A 19,972-nucleotide genomic window follows, 5' to 3' on the forward strand; every position below is an offset into this window, starting at 1 on the left:
CCTGTGTCAAAAAAAAAAAAAAAAAAAAAATCCATCGTCGAATGCAGAGTAGGATGATATACTTGATGGAATGACAAAGTCAATCTGGATGATATATTTTCCACAGATAATCAAATAAATGGGTAGAATTTGGCCTGAGGCCAAAGTTGGATAAGCCTGCATAGAGGCTGGAGGGGTAATTAGGGGTCTTTGGGGGTAATGTGGACTCACTGCTGTGGAGAGTAGTGAGGGAAGAAAATGTGTGGGCAATGAGGAAGGTACAGTGGAGGTCTGCTCTCTCTGGATACGTCCTGGTGACTGAGTTGCGGGGGAACTGCCCTGCCCGACTGTGGAGTTTGCTTAGCCTTGCCTTCTCCACTTGCTACATAATTCTCACTTTCCTTATCTGGAGCAATTGATCTTTAATTTCAGGAGTACTTTCAATTTTATTTCAAGAACCCAATTAATAGAAATAGAAGAGAAACTCCATATTCAGTAACATTGTACTCCTCTACCTCTTAAGTCCTTAGGAAAGCTTAAAGCATTTTCATCAGCACACTAAAAATAAATAGTTGGATATACTGCGAAACTTTTTTCAACATGTGAATCCAAATCCCCACTAATGCTAAGACATTTTTAAAAGAAACCATTTGAGGAAACTTAGCGTTTTTGTGAAGTGGTCTCAGTGAGGATGTGGTTTATGTCTAATTCTTTTCAAATTTAGTTTCTGTATCTTGTGCCTGGTGTCCAGCATTCGTTACAGAGTAAACAGTATTTTCCAAAGACTGACAGCATCAGCTGCTCTGGGAATGTGGCCGGTGACCTCCCTGATGCATCACCATCCTGGAGGCTGCTTCCAAGTCAGTTGAAAGGTAAGCATTCTTTCTGTATAAGTGCAGACTTCTTTGGAACATGTTTCAACTGATAAAACTGAAAGTATATCCCGAACACACTGTCTCAAAGGGTGCAGGGCTTTTACTTTGGGGGTGAAGTGATTTGTCATGTCAACACAACCCCGCAACTGCTAAGCTGCTGGCTTTAGGGGGTAGGGAGCTACAGTGTTGAGCCTGGTTGCTTTGATTAAGTCGTAAACACACAGGAAAACGTAGCCCCCAAATTCCTCTCTGAAGTTAGGAATACACATTGTCATTCTAATATCCCCAAATTAAAGCTTTCCATTTCTTTGTCCTTTTCCCTGAAGTCTTGTCAGTTTAACTTGGCTTATAAAACAGCACTGTGTGTGTGTGTGTGTGTGTGTGTGTGTGTGTGTGTGTGAGAGAGAGAGAGAGAGAGAGAGAGAGAGAGAGAGAGACAGACAGACAGACATTAGGAAGTTTATCTACTATTCAGAGGGCCTGAAATACATCAAGTGGTAACAAATGCAAAAGCAGAAATCTGTTCCACCCAGCACCTCTGTAGGTATCACCATGAACGAGAGAAAACATATCAAAAGTCTCTTGAGAATTATAGACACTGAATATACTCATAGAATAGTTGAGAAAATGGAGCGTGGTAGACTTGGATCTCTGATTGGTTTTAACCAGCTTGTATGTTATAGACTCTGGAGGTATGGGTTTAGTTTTATATCTGAATCATTGTTATTTACAGTTATCATCAATGTTGATAATATTACTTTTTTAAAAATCTCACATTTTATTTATTGTTAAAAGAATTGCAATTTTAGATACACACATTCAAAAAGACAGCACTTTTCCAAGTTCTCCCAGCTGCCACTAGATTGAAGTATTTTCTAATGTTCTAAAAAATGCTCTGCTATTAAAAAGTGATTAAAAACATGTTTCTGCCTTTAAATTGCCTACAATATCTATTCTATAGTTATTTTGTAAATAAGGCCCAGAACCAAATTAAGGGGACAGATAGTATCAGAAGAAGTAAAAAAAGATCCTATTCCAGTAGAAAAGGTTTATGTTTCACTGAAGAGTGGTAATTACAAAGTCCGAGCTTGTTCAGCTGTCATTATTGTAACTGTCATACACTGATATTTTGGGGTTTGCTTTCATGTTCACTTGGCAGACTCAACTTACAAAAATGTGTTTATTATGTAGTGACAAACTCAACTTTAAGAAATCCCTCTGTAAACGTTATCTTTTCACAACCCGTGGGCATGAACAATAATTCTTAGTATCCTGTGCCTCTGGCCTGCAAGTACCATAAGGGAACCTTTAAAGTGGTGATGTGGGAGGTTAGAAGTCTTCCTGTATTTGCGTATGTGCCAGATGTATACACAGATGAGAAGGTAAGAGCCAGGGAATTTTCCAGAAGAGTCTGCAGCTGCTGCTTGAGAGTTCGCAGTTGCCAAAGCTGATACATAGACTCTGGTAGGGATGCTGGGAAAACCAGAAAATTCTGGGAATTTTTTCCTGCCTTTTGTTCTTCACTGCTACCTCACACTCCGTTCCATTTGACTATGAAACAGAGCCTTCTAGGCATAAATTTTGAACTAAGAGCAATATCAACAGGTCAAAAGTTATTCATTTGGGTGAGAACATTTCTCAGTGCTATTGCTGAGCTAGATTTGCATTTGGCTCTTGGGTATCACAGGAAGCACATTCCTGATGCAGTTCTTGGAACGCGCGATGTCTCCTGGAGGCATGTGCTCAGTGTGGTATCCTTGTCCTCTGTCAAATGGGTGTGGGGTTACATGGGCTTCTGACTTGACTGTGGAGAGCTTACAGGACCTTGGAGGTGCTATGTGGAATGATAAGCAACCTATGTAAAAGGCATTCATTGTCTCAGAAGAGAATTCCTATTTAATAGTATGAAAAGGTATTTATCCTTGAAACATACAGTGTGGGAGATCCTCAGTGTCTACACCATGCTTTGCAGACTGTCATTATTTTTTTCCAAAAGAAAACAGCATTTGTTTTTAATGCCTTGTGGGTATCTGTCTACCTTGTATAGCTTCAGAAATAGAACATATATCTATGCTTTTGTTTTGGTGGTGAAAGTTCTTTAAATGACAGGTGTTGAGAAATTGCCACTATTGACAAAAATAAAAGCTAAATTCTGACCCAGTAGATGAATAAGCCATTTTAGTAGCTGCAGAGTTTACCCCAGTGTTTGAATATAGGCCCAAAATCTGAGCAGCTAAGATTTCAAAAGCCACCTATCAGTCACAAGCCACATGGTGATGATGCAAAGGACACTTGCAAAGGATAATGCAAAGGAGGAGGTTACAATATCTTGAGAGAAATATCACTTGCTGAGGGTCACTTGTTTCTATTTTGAATGGAGTTATTGCTTGCCTACTGTAGTGTAGATTTTAATTTCCTGTTTGAAGTGACCCATTGTACATATTATATTCCTGGAAAAAAATAATACATTTCTAGTTTAGAAAAGAATTATAGATCTTCCTTTGATATTTAAAAAAAGTTTTAGATTTGTTGAGGTACTCTCATAGCATAACATTTACTCTTTTAAAGCTTACACAGAATTCAGTAATTTTTAGTATGTTCAGAGTTATGCAGTCATATCATCACTATCTAATTTCAGAGCATTTTCATCGTCCTGAAAAGAAACTCTGTACCCATTAGCAATCACTCCCTATTTTGCCTTTCCACTAACACCTGGCAACCACAAATTATCTTTCTGTTTTTATGTATGTGCCTATTTTGGACATTTCATATAATGAACCTTATAATATGTGGCTTTTTCTGTGACCAGCTTTTTTTGCTTATCATGATTTCAAGGATCATCCATTTTGTTGTATGTATCAATAGTTCCTTCTTTTTTATTGCTGAATGATATGCCACTATATGGATATACCACATATATTTCGTTGTTCACATGTTGATAGATGTTTGTGTTGTTTCTACTTTTTGACTGTTATCAGTAATGCTGTCATGAATATTTGTGTACAAGGTTTTGTGTGGACATATGTTTTAACTTCTCTTGTGTACATACCTAGAAGTAGACTTGCTAGATCATATGGTAACTCTATATAGAAAATTCTGAGGACTGTCACACTCTTTTCTAAAGTGGTTGCTCCACTAAATAATCTTATCAGCAATGCATGAGGGTTCCAGGTTATCCACTTTTTTGCCAAAGCTCGTTATTGTCTATTTCTCAATTTTAGTCATCCTAGTATGCGTGGGGTGTTAGCTCATTGTTATTTTGATTTGAGTTCTTTAATCACAATTTCGTTAAACATCTCTTCTTGAGTTTCTTGGCCATTTACTCATTTTCTTTGGAGCAATGTCTAATAAAATCCTTTGCCCATTTTTAAATTTAGTTACTTGCCTTTTTATTGTTGAGTTATAAGAGTTCTTTATATATTCTGAATACAAGCTGCTTATCAGATAAGTGATTTGCAAACATTTTCTCCCATTCTCTCTGTTAATTTTTGTGACACATTTGCTAAGACTTTGACGGGATATTTGGAGTGAAGTTTTTTGAGCTGAACTTCACTTAACCCAGGGAAATAATGGCAAACACGTCTCCTGAAAACCTGCCGATGCCAGGCACTGGGTTCAGTTCTTCAAACCATCACCACATACAATTTTTGTCACCACATTAAGAGGTTGGTATCATCCCATTATTTAAAGAAAAGAGAAATGAAACTCAGAATTAATGTCCTCAAAGTAACCAAAGTAAAAAGTGGCAGAATCTGCAATTGACTCCAAATTTTTCCTGCTTTCTAAGTCTATTTATTTCTCCTTTAATAGTTCTTAGAGTAAGATAAGTGAACAATCAATATCTTGTTTATCTATAGTATAATTTGTGTCTTATAAATATGCAATTTCTCTGTTTTCTACCAAAAGTCTTATAGATAACAATGTCTTAAGTCAAGTCAATTTGATACAATTCCCTCCTGTTTCACTCTTCTTCCCTTCCTCCCTCTCCTTCTTTACTTTTTCTTTCCTTCCTCTCCCTCCTGCCTTCTTTCCTTTATAAGATTTTATTTAGTGTTTACTGTGTTGTAAGTGCCTGGATAAAGTGATAAATAAAATGCTCTCTGGTTCTTATACTCTAGTAGGAGAGACAGACTACAAATAATAGAAATGGATAAACTTGAAATGCCATGTGAAATAATAACACACCAAAGGTGATGTGAGCTATGAAGAAGATAACAGCAAAGCTTCTGTCCTGAAGATTTTGGACAGAGGGTTTGTTATTTGAGATGAGGTCATTGGGGAAGACCTGGATGAAGTGAGAAGGAGGGGAGAGAGCGCACCAGTCAGAGGAAGGAACATGTTTGTTGTGATTAATGAACGAAAGAAGACCAATGTGGCTCAGTCTCTTCTGTTTGAAGGCTAGCTTTTGCATAGTCACAATTTTTTTTTTTTACATGTAGCAATTTATTGGTACCTATTGGGGATGGAGGGAAGAAGCGTCAGGTTAGTATTACGTTTATGCTTAAAAGAATGATGATGATTGAAAGGAGAATTGCCATGGTGATGATTATAAACTTTTTGAAGTGTTTTCCCCATATCCTCCTAAAAATCTTGTTTTTTAAGAGTCTTTGGCAGTTGGGAGATCATCTGTTTCATCAGTGAAGATATCCAATCTTTCTTTGCTTTCTAATATTTTATCAATATTTTGGATCATCACATTTTTTACATCAGTTACTTGACTCCTCGGTGTGCATATTGAGCTGTCATAATGATTTTTATTGTATTTCATCAGTCTCAATGTAGCTCTTTGTTTATATCCTTAGTTGTAGGACTTCTGTTCAGCTAGATTTTAGGCAATCCTGAATGAGAGTTGTTCTATAGTTTAGCTGTGATTTTGATGTGATTGTGGGAATTTCTGAGTACTGCATTTACCTATACCACCATTTTTTGTCCAGAGGGAGAGGAAGGGAGGTAACAAGAGAGGGAGAGAAACATCGATTGCTTGCTTCTTGTATGTGCCAGGATTGGGGATGGAACCTGCAACCTAGGCATGTGCCCTGACCAGAATCAAACTGGTGACTTTGCTTTGCGGGATGACACCCAACCAAACTGAGCCACACCAGTCAGGGCCCTACACCACTATCTTGACTGGAACCTCTGCATGAGCATAATTTTACTCAAGGAAAGCTCTTATTCTTAAAACATATTTAAGATATATTTAAAAATATCTCTGTAAATGAATGGGATAGATACTATTCACCATATGGTACTGGTGCTATTCCCCCCATCTCTCTGTTATGCCTATGAGAAAATTATTCATTCAGAGGTTCTAAAGTGCACAGTGGTTAGGAGCTTGGGCCAGGGGATTTGAGTGCCACTTATTAGTTATGTAAGTGTGTCTTATTTATTCAACTCTAAAATGAGTATATCAGTTTTCTAGGGCTGCAGCAACCAATATCACAGACTTAAACAACAGACATACATATTTACTCACAATTCTGGAGGCTAGAAATCTAAGGTCAAGGGTGTTGTGAGGGTTGGTTTTTTTCTGAAGGCTTCTTTCCTTAAGTTGTAGGTGACCATCTTCTCCCTGTCTTCCCTCTATGTGTATCTTTGTCCTAGTTTCCTCTTATAAGGACACCTATCATATTGGATTAAGGTCAGTCCTAATGACCTCATTTTATATTAATAACCTCTTTAAAGACCCTATTTCCATATATAGTGTTATTCTGAGATATTGGGAGTTAGGACTTCAACATATAAAATATTTTTTGGTGTGGGAAACAGTTTGGTCCATGACAACAGAAAAAATAATAGTATCTATCATCTGGACTGGTTTTTAGAATTAATTGAAATCAATATAAGGAAAGGTTTGAAGCAGTTCTGGCACTTGGTGAGTGCTATTAAAGCATGATATATAAAAGTGTATTACCCTACTTATATCCAGCCATGCCTACATTGTGAGTTCGTTAAGGGAAGAAATGTAGATATTGTATCTTTTATTAGTTTTAAAAAACTGCCTGCACCTAGGATAATCTTCACCTGTTATAGGTACTCAGTGCCTTTTTGTTGAATTACAACTTTAATTCCTCCCACTACCAATGGCACATTCCTCCCATGATCACTATTCTCCTCCCCTTCTCCAATCAGCTCTACAGCCCACCATTCTTCTGCTTCTTACTGGATCCTGAATTCCACCTTCGGGTGTGACGCTAGCCATAACCGAGTCTCTGTTTGCAGCCATAGTGTGCCTTTTGTTTTCTTCAGTGATTTTGGAGTTTCCATTCACATACAATTTCTATGATTACCTTGCTTTTGATGCATGCCAGTCTTGCACTCTGGTAAACCTAGAAGACTTCCATTTTCAAACTTGTTAGGGCAATAGCTAGCATATATGATTTCCTTTTTGAAATTTGGAGTTGAGCTAAAGAGGGAAGTCCCTTTTGCACATGAGTCTAATATAGGTTTTTGGATTTATTATACTCAAATAGGAATAGTTAGGCTTATTTTCTACTATATGTTTCTGAAATCCTCAGCCCTTCCATCATCATGCAGAATAAGCCGAGACCAACCTGCCTGGCAGCAAAGAACCTGCTGTAGTCACACTAAAGACAGAGTTTCACGACACATTTCCTAAAACGTTTTCTTAAGAAATAAAGTAAAAACTGGTAGGACTTTTGAGTTAAGGTCAGAAACAGGTACTAAAAAGACATTTAAAACAAGCTGAGGGATTAGGACAACTTAAGGAACAATCTAAGCTGACTCTGAAAGCCATTTTTATTTTTTATTGCCCTCCAAATATCTGAGTTGCTGTGAAAAAAAAAAAAAAAAAAAAGAAAGAAAGGGAGAGTTCATTACCAGCTAGCTACACAGTTAATTTTCCTGAAGGCATGTGACAGTTTCAAAGGCATTCTAAAAACATTCTTCCATTGGAGAAATGAATTTCATCCATTCTGTCATAACTTTGTTCCCAGTAGAAAAGCCAGAACAAAATCAGTTTTTTTTGTGTGTGAAAAGAAACATGAGTTCTATTTCATGATGTTTCTAAATATCCTTTGCCAAATTTTTGTGGAACAAAATTGGCAACACTTCTTGAATATGTTTTGTGTCTTAATAGTTTTAATTAGTTATCCTTTGTTCTTTCCTTTTAACTGACTTAAAAAATTTTGAGCAACAATAATGCATAAATGCCTGGACTATCAGGACAAAAATTAGAATTTGGAAGAACAAGAATGGCTGATTCATATTTGCTATATGACTGACATTTGTCCTTTTGAAACTGATATATATATAGGTCTTTATTCTAGAGTGCTTTTTTTTTCCTTCTCTAAAGGCTATTAATGAATTCTTTGACTGTTACTGTTTGTCACACACATTGTATTTTGTTCAGGGGAACTAACTTGTTAGAATATTTTTCTATTGAAGAGTTTGCTTTTATATCTAGTGACATTTATCATTATCTAAGGCCAGCTGCCTGACTTCTCTTCAGTGCTCTGTTTATGGGGCTTGGACATCTATAAATGGAAACACTAGCTAACCAGAAATTATCGCCAGGGTTTTCTGATAGTGTCCTGGGCTTTCACAACTTGGAATGTCCTGTAATATCTAACATGTAAGCACGTCAAATCATTTTCTAGACAGAATCTGAATCTCTCTTTTTCTGTTTCTCTCTCTTTCTCTTTCAACATGGAATATGAAAAGCATGAAAAAGGAAGCTTATTAAATGAGAATTTAGAGGAGAAACTGACGGTAAGATTTGTGAGATTTAGCATATACAGACTTATAACATAATTGTCAGAGTGAAAAAACAGCTGTCACAGATTAGAAAAGTTGTATTAGCCAGTCTATACTTTCATGTTTCTCTGGTCAACAACCTTGAAGTTATGAATTCCATGGGCTTTACTAAAAACAATGCAATAGTTATTTAAAAATTGTCACTAGTAGAATGTGGACAATTCGATTTGGTTAAATGATGTGTCTTACCTTCATTTTAAAAACCAGACCCAATTTATTTTGAGCCCTATTGTGATTGTCTCAATACTGAAAACTTATTTATTGCTATAAAGCTTAGCAAGTGTTCAAAGTCTAATTTCTCTTGGAGATACTAGGAATATATGTCAAGGAAAATATATAAGTATTATAAAATATTTTAATGTTTTATGAGATAAGTTAATGAACTTCTAATGTAAGGATATAGTTTATAGAGAGTTTAATTTTGTTTTTTGCTATAAAATTTGTAAAAGTAACTTTACCTTGATGCTAAAATATGAAATGTCAATGAACTATAGTGCTCACCTATATTTGCTCAAACAGAAATATACTAACTCCTTGAGTAGAATCATGGTTCACCTGATGGTTATAGAAGGCTAATTATGTTTGTAAATTTACTGTGGCTATAGAGTTTATGTTAGAAAAGAACATGGCCAATTTTAATAGTAGTGCAAGTAGCAAAAGTAAGACCATATTGATTATAAAACCATGATTTCTTAAACACATGAGAATGCATTGTTCTCAATGTCTGAAGTTGAGATTCATGCACTATTCATAATATTAATACTTGGATTATGCAAAAAGAATCATAATGAGTTTAATCTCCTAAAGTGTATTACAGTTTCAGTTTTGAAGAAATATATTGGATAAAATATAACCTTTCCTTAAAGGATTCAGGTCATACTTTTGAATATCAACTACGGATCTTGTTTCTAGAAGGTTGTCTGAGCAAGTAATGGCCACAGACTGTTTTGCTTTTTGACTATTTTTAAGAGTCATGCATTATTGCAGAACTAACTGGGGTTTTAGCTCAGAAAGGACTGGGTGAAAATTCTCACTTCACACTTCTAAATGTAGGACTATGGGGCTTTGTTTAAGCTTTCTGAGTCTCAGTTAATGTATTTGTGAGACAGGGAACTGTAGTTCCTAATTTGAAGGCTGTTGTGAGAATTAAAAATTATAATGTATGTGAAATTCCTAGGGTGAAGCTATAATTTGCAAACTGTTTGTGGCCTGACTTACCTTGAAAGTACATGCCCAAAGTTTATTAATATAGAAAGAGAAACCTGAAATGCTTTGCAAGATAAAAGAAAAATTCAGATATGCTAACCATAAAGACTTGCATAATAGTAATAGTACCTTTATGGAATGAGAGAGAGAGTAGATAAATACATTAATAAAGAGTTGCTGTGTATTAGTGTGAAATTTGACCCAGATCACCCAGGTACTCTTTTATGGGAAGTTTTGCAAATAAATATAGCAGATATGGGACAAGTGAACAAAACTGAAGATGATCACTTATTATTTGAAGTGATTTGATGTATAAACATTTCACTTTCTGGAAGGTCTAACTTTCTGCATGCCTGACTACCCTGAACACAACTATTAATCTGGAAGTGAGAACAGAGAAAGTAGCACAGAATTTATGAAGCTTGCTCTTGGGGGAGAGGCCTAGGGCTAGCCTCTGATTAACTTCCAGAAGATTGGAGCAAAATATGGGACAGATCAGAAGGCATGAGAATATCCAATCTGCACTGAGAAGAGACTGTTCTTAGGGAGGGAGGGAGCACATTAAAGTTCAGTATTTTGGGCAATTGTCTATGCAGGCAAATAGAACTAGATTTGTAATTCAAACACCTTTCATGTATAAGAATTCTGATGACACTGTTCAGTATCTCTATTTAAGAGAGCTGGAAAATACATATCTTAGAAAGTTTTCAAAGAAATTATTTAGTTAAACACTTTGGCTCTCTATATGAATAGGCATTCTAAAACACGGAGAATTGTATTTCTTGCTAATACCAGTATAACATAGTATGACTGGCTAGGTTTTGAATGTAGTTTAAAATGTGTTTTTGTGGAGGTCAGTAGGTTCTGAAAGTTATTAAATTTATTCATTATAAATAGTAAAGTTTATAAATATTTTAAAGGGTAAAATATTTTCCATTAAAATATTTAAATATGCATATATTATAATATTATTGAATTATAACATGCATCTGGTTTAAAATTAAAGGTGTACTTAAAAAGGTCTTTATCATGAACAGTGTTATAGTATTATATATCATACAATTAAGCAATATGCATGGTTGGCTTTATTTGAAAAACAATTTTAAAGTAAGATTTATAGCAAGTAAGAAAACCAATAGTTGGCAGATTTAAAAAATTCATCAGTTCAGTCTACCCAAAGATACAAACAAAAACAAAATAAGTTTCTTTACCACATATCCAATATGAATCGTACCTTACATGGGTGAGTGAATTGCTACCTTTAGCTATTGATGTTTTTGCCCTTAATTTGTTGCTCTTTGGTGATTAAAAGTAGATTCTTGGGTGCTTGACAATTGAAGGTGCTACTTTTACATCTATTCATTAATAGATGATCAGGGGTCGGGGGGAAAGCATGATTCTCAAATCCTTCACAAATGTCCCGAATTTACCGATGATAGTCTAAATTCCTCATAAATTGGTGGATATCATCTCAATTTTTCAAACATGAAAGAGAAAACTCAATTAGCATGGACTTAGAAGGACATTTCTACCCCTTGAAAAGCCAGCATATTAGGCTGTGTTGAATATTTTAGTCAAGCCTGATTCTGAAAAATCAGATTAAACTAAAAGTAATTTTTATGAAGGGCAGAGGAGGAGAGAGGGCTGTTTTGTAATAATACAGTTCAGTTTTGTTGATTCCACATTAATTGGTGTTGGTGCTGAATGGATCTTTTGTTTTTCCTGGCCAGGCTTGAATAACTCTTGTATCATATTTCTCCCCAAATATGTTCCTTGGAACTCTGATTTTCCAAACTGCTCCACGAAAAGATGTTCTGGTCTATTCTCAAGAACATTCATAAAACTCTGTGTAGGAAATCCACTATACAGTATATTTCCCATTGGAGACTTATATTGTATTTTAACACACAGAAAGCTATGAGACGCTATGAAGGTTAATCAAGTGTTTGTTAAACTCTTTACCAATATCGTCGTCGTCGGCAGCCGTCCGTCTCGAGAGACGATGGTGTAGCTTCTTCAGAGTCTATCTGCACCGCCAAGAATGGCTGTGCAGTCCGACTCGGGAGTGACATGGTATCTGTCTCCTCCCGTGTTGAATCGACATCTTGCGATGACGCTGAAGCTACAGAGCCTGGGCAGGGTAATATGGAGGGTCTGCTGTTGCCCATGCAGCAGACCCCCCCTCTCTTCGCAGCTGAAGGGTCCAAGGGAAAGACGGAGTCGATACAGCTTGGGTTCAGGTGCGCCGCAGGAGTTGCCGGTGTTGACTACAACGTCAAACCGCCTTAGGGACTCCGGCTCCGGATTTTCTGTCGGGGTTTACTCCGTTAGCCTTTCCCCTGAAGAGGTATGCCGCAAGGCAGCGGAGGTTTTTTGGAGTCAGAGTTTTCCTTCTCTGATGTACCCTGACTGGAAGATCGAACCAGCGACACTTAGCTCGCAGGCCGACGCTCAATCCACTGAGCTAAACCAGCCAGGGCAATCTTTACCAATATAGTGCACTAAAATGTGTGTATGCAATGACACACTGTAAAATGATGTGTCAACATATTAATTGTCTGATATTTTGTGAGTTGCAGTTTCGGAAAAATGATACACACAACAATAAATTCAAGCTAGGAATCATATCTATAACCTGAAGTTATTTTTTGAATAACTTAAAAAATACCTTTCTATTCAGTATGTTTTAATAACTAAGTAAAGTTAAGTCAAGAAATTATGGCTACTCTCCAAACCCATTTTCTTTTAGATTAAATGCATCAACAAAGCATTTAACTTACATTTATCTTTAACTAAAATTATTAATGAAAATTAGAAATTCATATATAATATAGTAAAAATGATCATATACCTCAGAGCATTCTGTAATAATGGTTTCTCTAAGAGATGATAAGAACAGAGAGATCTTATGCATAAATCTAATAATTTCTATCACATTTGTATAATATGTCTCAAGGGACAATTATAAGTGTTCAATAAATATCACAAAAATAATGATGACAAGGGGATGTCATCCAATTCATTTTACATTGAAGTTTGGTATACACAAATCAACACAGTAGACAATTTCTAAATGTCATAAATATTACTTTATTACATGAGTGAAATAACTATCTGAGCTTGAGAAAGAATTTATGTCATCTGACAGTTTCTTTTTTAACAGGATTTATTTCATATTAGAAGCTAAAAACATTTTCAATAATAGAATTTTTACATTAAAATTTTAAAAATTTATTTTGAATTTAATGGTGGAGGACTTATTCAATGATATGTAAATTTACTTATGATCTCACAAAAAAGTCTTGAGAGCATGCCATTTCATTTTCAATGCTACTATGAAAGAGAAAGAAATTGAAGAAAATACTGTAGGCAAAATGTAAAAATACAGAAAATTATGCATTTTAAAATTCTGTGATAATTCAGTAAAGGGTAGCTCTTTAAATAAGGTTAAAATAGTTATTAATCCACAGTTTAACTAATACAAATAAAATTAATTGCTTACTAAGAAGAGAACTATTGGAAACAAAAAACATGGAACTAGCACTTTGGTTCCTTGGTTATGATTCCTGATGTTATTATCTGATGACAAGTTTGAGTTTGTTGGAGAGTATCTTCAGAGTTTCAACATAGTGTCTACTAAGTAGAAATGTCCTCAGAAAAAACAAAATGAGTCTTTCAGATCAATACACATTCCTGAATGCCTTTTTTAAACAAGTCAAAGTACTAAGAGCTACAGTGGAAACACATATGATAAAGTCTTGGCCATCAAGGTGATTCTTATGTTTTGATTATATTTAAGTAGATTGTGAAATAGTAATGGTAAGTTTTAGTAGCTTGGGAATATTCTAAGTGGACAAAATAAAAACAACCTACCTTTGTTTTTTCTCCATGGATTTGCAGTAGCAAGTCTATAATTCATCAGAATGTCTTAAAAGGAACAATTGTAAAGCATTGCAGTAAGATATATTTTTTTAAAATTTACTTATTTACTTTTAGAGAGATGGGAAGGGAAGGAGAAAGAGAGGGAAAGAAGCAACACTGTGTGAGAGATACATTGACTTGTTGCCTCTGGCACGCCCCCAATTGGGGATCTGGCCCACAACCCAGGCTTGTGCCCTGACAGGGAAATGAACCAGCAACCCTTTGGTTTGCAGGCTGGCGCTCAATCCACTGAGCCACACCAGCCAGGGCTTCAGTAACATATTTTATTTTATCATGATATTCGCTGTGGGAGGAGGTCATTGAGAGGACATGACCACTGGTTCACCCATAAGTTGAACCCTGGGCAGTCAGAGGCTTCCCACCAACTTCTATCTTTGGAATGTACATTCTCCCCACTGTTTCCACAGTGGGAGCTGTTTTCAAAGACACAGCCATGAGAGGTACTGTTGAGAACATCTGGATGAACCCATTTAAAACCTCTGTATAAACTTTGAAGATTCTGGTGTGCAGGTGCAGAAATCTCATCTTGCTGCCACCCAAGATAAGTTTTATATGTAAGTTCCCTCACTTATTAAACCTGCCAGCTACCAATCTGGAGTGTTCTGCCTCTTCTGTCTCTCCTTGCACTTCATGTAAGGGCGCCAGTTTCAGATTTCACCCAGGAAGCTCCCGATTTTTGAACCAACATCTACATCCTATTTATTTTTCTAATGGTATCTAACTAGAATAATTGGTTACAGGCACTCAGTAAGCACTGACATACCTGAAGAAAAAGAAATTATACTGTTGATGTTTCTGATATGCTATTTAGAGATTATTTTCAGTATGGCTTAAATGCTGTTTCTGATCTATACTTAATTCCTGAGAAGACAAAAGCATATAATAAAGTAAGTGGTAAATTTAGGATCGTAAATCTCTGGAGGTAAGGTACTAGACCTATGTATACTTATGTCATAATTGATTGCCCTGGATTTGCACTAAACTAATTTTGGCAATGATCAAAATGAAGGAAAGATGAAAACAAAAAAATGACATTTTCTTTTCTTTGATATTTTATTACTTACTTTGGAAACCTCCTTTCATTTCTTTGTCACTTGTAAAAGTGGACCAATGACTTGCTATGTTCTGGGTTTTCCTAATAAAGTTGCAATGAATGTCCATTTTGTCTGAGTGGTCATTTTGATGGTAGAGAATATGAGTTCATTTGTCCCCAAACTTTAAGCCCCTTATGCTGCTGGCTCATGTTTGCTTTTATGGGTAACAGCATCATGGAGAATGGTAGGCATCTGGGCATCTTTAAGAATGCTGCTGGTCTGTAACATGGTTTGTGGCGTTTCCTGTGCATTCTACAATTGGAGGATCAGAGCTCAGTAATAAGTTGACATTTAAATACTCTGTAAAAATAATTATTTAAAAACAAAAACCAGATGGGCAGTCATAAACAAAATGGTATGGTTAGTGGCTCCATAAGTATTGTTCAACTGGAAGACAGGTGGAGGAAATTCAGAACTAGGATTCTGAAGTTCTGAACTGAGTTTTGCTTACATGATTTGAGTAAGATTAATTTATTCCCGTTTCTAAGGGATATAAGAACTCTCTGAGAAGTCAATGAATTGGATATAAGATTGACCAGTCTGCACCTGGCATTAGAAAGTTCATTGATACTGTATTCCAAAAAACTGAGACATTCCTCAAACATTATGAGTAAGAAGAAAATACGATTCCCAGTCAGGGCACATTACTAGGTTGCACATCAGGTCCCCAGTTGTGGGCGTGAGTGAGAGGCCACCACACAGTAAAAAAAAAAAAAAATGAGTAAGAAGAAAATTCTGGTTTTACTCCAGCTGAAGATGTATAGTTGCAAAAAGTGACTATGAATCCTGATCATTTGTCAGGTCAAAGTGAAAAACTAAATAATTGGTCTTAAGTCTCTTTGTATAAGAAATAACCCCACCCTAACCTCTTTCTGGCCTGTTCTCCCTAGGGACAGTAACAAATACATTTTTAAAAATACCTGAAGAATCTGTAGCATGAAAGTTTAAAAAAGGAGGAAGGAGATGAGATGTCATGATAATGGTGGACTCTGGAGACCAACAGGAAATTACTGAGCAGTGGGAACTGAAATCGTAGTGAGCATAATTGCAGAATGTTGAGTTCTGCAGAATGTAGAGTGATAAATTGCAGAATGATGAGACTGAGAAATCGTACGTTAGGGTAGGTGAGTGCATGCAGGTGTTCTGAGTGCCTTCGTACATATCTATGAAAACTGTGTGTGTGTGTGTGTGTGTGTGTGTGTGTGTGTGTGTATGATGCTAAGGACTTCTCCTCCTGAAGAAGAGACCTCTGTCTCTTCCTATGTGCTGTCTAGTGTGGCAAAAAGCATGCTGTGTCTGAGTTTAGGAGACCAGTATAGGTGTTAAATTTGTGTTTGTGTGGCCTTTCGCAAATCACGGTGCCTGTGGTTTCCTTATCTATAAAGTGAGAGGTTGGGTTGGATTTCGAAAGATTGCTATGCTCTTTAGAATTTAATGTCTGCAGAAACTATTCCTTGGCTGTGTATTCATTAAATCCTTTCCATGCCAAATAAAGCCTATTTATACAAATATTAGAAACCTTCAAATAGTTAATATTTTTATGTCATCACTGACCAAATGTAAAATAAAGGTCCTTGTTATTTTATTAAACCTGTCTTATAGTATAGAAAGTTTAGTTTAGTACTCATGAGTTGAATTGCATATATTTTCTATATTTTCCCTGAGGAACAACAGAGTTGAGATTTGAATCATGGGTGAAAATTATGGAATATATGAAGGAAACCTCAAATTAATATTGAAATATTATCAAACAAAGCATTCTATCTTCTCATAATAATACATAAAATAAAGTGGATGCTGTGTTTTCATCAGGAACAAAAATTTAGAAAACATAAGATCAGTGTTTTAGATGTTATGTCCAAAACGGTTTCTTTAGCTCTTATTCATTCCCTTCTGTAGTTCTCACTGCTCCCTGCGATGCACTTGACACAGATATCTCAGTCTCTTTGCAACTCTAATTTTAGTCCCTTTGCATCACTGAAGACCGGGGAAAGGGGGACTGTGTAGAAATGGCAAAATCCTAGCCACCATTTTCGTTTTTCTTATTCCTTTAAGAAAAACAAGAGCTGCGTTTATTAGAATCCAGGGAGGGGAGGTGGAAGTAAAGCAAAACTGATAAGAATCCAGGTTTCTATTTTATGGTTCAAATGAACTTCTCGAAGCCATCCAGTCCTTTGAATACCACTGCTGATTAAGGCAGTGTCTGCTGATAATGTAAGTCTGAGATGCACTGTTTCAATGCATCTTTTGATACAGTTCTGTGTGATGGTGAATAACAGAAGGGAGATGGATTGCAGGCTTTAACTGAGCTGAGCTTTCACAGTGACATTTATAACACACTGTACGTGTGGCGAAATATTTTCTAGGTTCTCATTGTGGGAATTACAATTACTTACATATCTAGTTGCTCCATCCCAAGTATGGCTTCCCTCAGGGAATGAGAAATATACTGTTGTATTAATGATGTCATTGCTTAGAGAGTCATGGGCTTTATTTTGTTACATGAGCTTCATAAATATAAGGAAGTGATTTTTTTAAATGGTGAGAGGATGTCTGTGGTTTAATTGCTGGTCTTTCTCTTTTATTTATACCATAAAAATTTCTCCAAGGGCCTTTCATCAATTTTCTTCTCACTTGATGGGCATTTTCTTTGCATGTATAGCTTTTGTAGAAGATGTCACCCCCAGTTTGTTTCCAAAAAGGGCCTTGTTCCCTTGTCAGAATGTAGCAATTCAGAGACCACCTCGTGCTTTTAAATACTAACTTGATGACATTCATCCCAGGAGCAGATGAGAAAGCCCACAGGAGTGCTTTCCTGAACCTGTTATAATTTCTCTGGGATATCATGTCCTAGCGAGAGACTGAAGGAGGAAAATGTCAGCACGAATTAATAAGCTTATCACAGAGAGTTCTTTTAGAATGTGTGAAGGAAATAAGGGAAATGGAATTTTTTCTTTCCTATTTTGTTTTTCTAGCTGAGTTCAGCTTTCAGTCTGGGAATTCCTGCATGTTTTGTTGTTCTCTCTGTTTCTGCTCATTCATTCATTCATTCATTCATCCATCCATCCATCTTGGGAATCCTTTGGTTGTAGCTTGTTGGCTTCCTGGCTACCTCTACTCTTTTGCATGGGGTGTGGAAGGAGGAGGGGAATTGGTCTTAGAGATTTTTCAATGAATTTTCTTCTCTGCAATCCTACCCCACTCACGCCTTCTATGGAATTTGCCTTTCTTGGCTCTGGACGGCCCGATTGGGTTTGGAAAAGCATTTATTACAGTTGTTTTCTGGCTGTGGCTCTGCTTTGTCTAGCAGTACACCTCCATCTTATTTTCATCTTCCAGAAATTTATAATACACTTTTTCTTGCTGATGCTCCTCCCCTGGCAGATCTCTTATTGTTGTGGCTATATTCTTTTTTAAAACTTCTTTACTCTTTGTATTAATGGGGTCAAGAGAAGGATATGTGGGGAACTCCTGTGCTCCATCAGCCGTCTGGAACCAGAAACCCCTCAATTTATTTTTAAAGCTCTTCCTTAATGCTTTGTGTTTTCAATAGGCGGTTAGTGTTGTGCAACATCACTATTCTTTACTGAGAGATAAATGTCATTACATGGAACTATCGCATAGGCTATGTTAAATGATATGACAAAAAATTCTGAGTGTACAACTGAAAAAAATTTATACCATTAAAAGTTTTGAAATTAAAAATTAAGAAAGTTATAGTTTTTACTCTTCTTCTTTGTGCCAAAGTGATTCTGATGATTAAATGCAAGGACTCCGGGGTAAGGGTTCAAATCTAGGCTCTAGTGCTCAACCTACATGAACTATAGTTTTCTCATCTGTAGAATAGAATATGATTTGCCTCCCAGGGCTGTTATATGGATTGAAAACTGCCCATGCATAATATGCACTCAGTATTCATTAGAGTAATGAGAATAACAGTGGTGTACTGTACAGTCACTTCTTGTGTTTGGAGAAACCCTAGACTTGTGACTGGTGTTTGTTCTCTTTAGACAGATGATGTGTGATTTCAAACTGACCATTAGACCAGAGGCAATGCTTACTTTCCCACCATGAAGTGAGCCATCATCAAAACTTTGTTAAGTTTTAATTTTACATCTATTCTATGAAGACTGACAGAAAGTTAAAAATACAGTATTCCCTCACTTATCATGGTATTATGTTCCAGACCCACCCCCCACCCCCCTGTGAAGTAGGAACCTTACATTTATTCAACACTCTTAAACCTACGTAACTTTAACAACATATGTATACAGTACCACAAAATCCTGCTATATAGCGAAAAATTCAACGATAAATAATTAAATATAATATTTAAAAAAATCCTGCGATATAGTGAGGCCACGATATAGCGAGGGACTACTGTAAGAGTGTTACAAAAAATATTGTAAGACTTCCAGTCAAGATGGCAGCATAGGTAAACATAGCTCACCTCCTCACAAAACCACATAAAAAATTACAACTACATTACAGAACAGCCATCACTCAGAATCATTAGAAATTGAGTTGAGTGGCAGGGTGACAACTGTGGAATTAAAGAAACCACATCCATCCAGACTGGTAGGAGACACAAAGGTGCGGAGCCACGGAGCCACAGACTGGGCTGATCCCGCACCATGTGTGGTGGATAAAAATTTGGGAGGGATATCTCAGGAGTGAGGGTTCCCAGTCCCACACCAGGCCTCCCAGCCCAGGGTTCCAGTGCAAGGAAGATAAGTTCCCAGGTCCATCCAATCTGTTGCAAAGGGTAAAATTTTCTTTTCTATGGCTGAGTAGAATTCCTTTGGCTCACAGTGACTTTTCTTTTCATAATAACCTCACATTTTTGTGGTCCTGCTGACTTGATGAGATTTTGTCAGAGAAGAATGCAAGGTAAGCTAATATTTGGTGTTTTTATTCTTCATCTGAGAGCAGATTTATAGACACCTTGAGTGCTTTTGTCCTTTTGCCTAAACAGCCTTGACAACAAGCAGACTGCAAATTCTTCATGATCAGGAACTTAATTTCCCTTGCACCTTGCGTTGTGTCTGATACAGGGCAAGTGGTACTCAATAAACCCTGGTTAAGCTGCATAGGCATGACTTT

General features: G+C 36.5%; 1 protein-coding gene across 4 annotated transcripts in view; it reads left to right on the forward strand.

The window, feature by feature from the left end:
* Positions 1 to 8,421: 8,421 nt before the first annotated feature.
* MLIP (muscular LMNA interacting protein) overlaps positions 8,422 to 19,972 on the forward strand; it is a 218,662-nt gene continuing 207,111 nt past the window's right edge. For 2 of the 4 annotated variants that reach the window (XM_090282602.1, XM_090282604.1), the window contains exon 1: positions 8,423 to 8,582. In XM_090282602.1, the coding sequence (XP_090138728.1) occupies positions 8,520 to 8,582 (63 nt within the window). In that variant the 5' untranslated portion in view covers positions 8,423 to 8,519. Of the gene's footprint in view, positions 8,583 to 19,972 lie in introns of all 4 variants that reach the window. The other 2 variants (XM_090282605.1, XM_090282603.1) reach the window with 2 other exon arrangements.

The sequence above is a fragment of the Furipterus horrens genome, unplaced genomic scaffold (assembly GCF_987537825.1).
Source record: "Furipterus horrens unplaced genomic scaffold, mFurHor1.1.pri manual_scaffold_6, whole genome shotgun sequence".
Taxonomy (NCBI): domain Eukaryota; kingdom Metazoa; phylum Chordata; class Mammalia; order Chiroptera; family Furipteridae; genus Furipterus; species Furipterus horrens.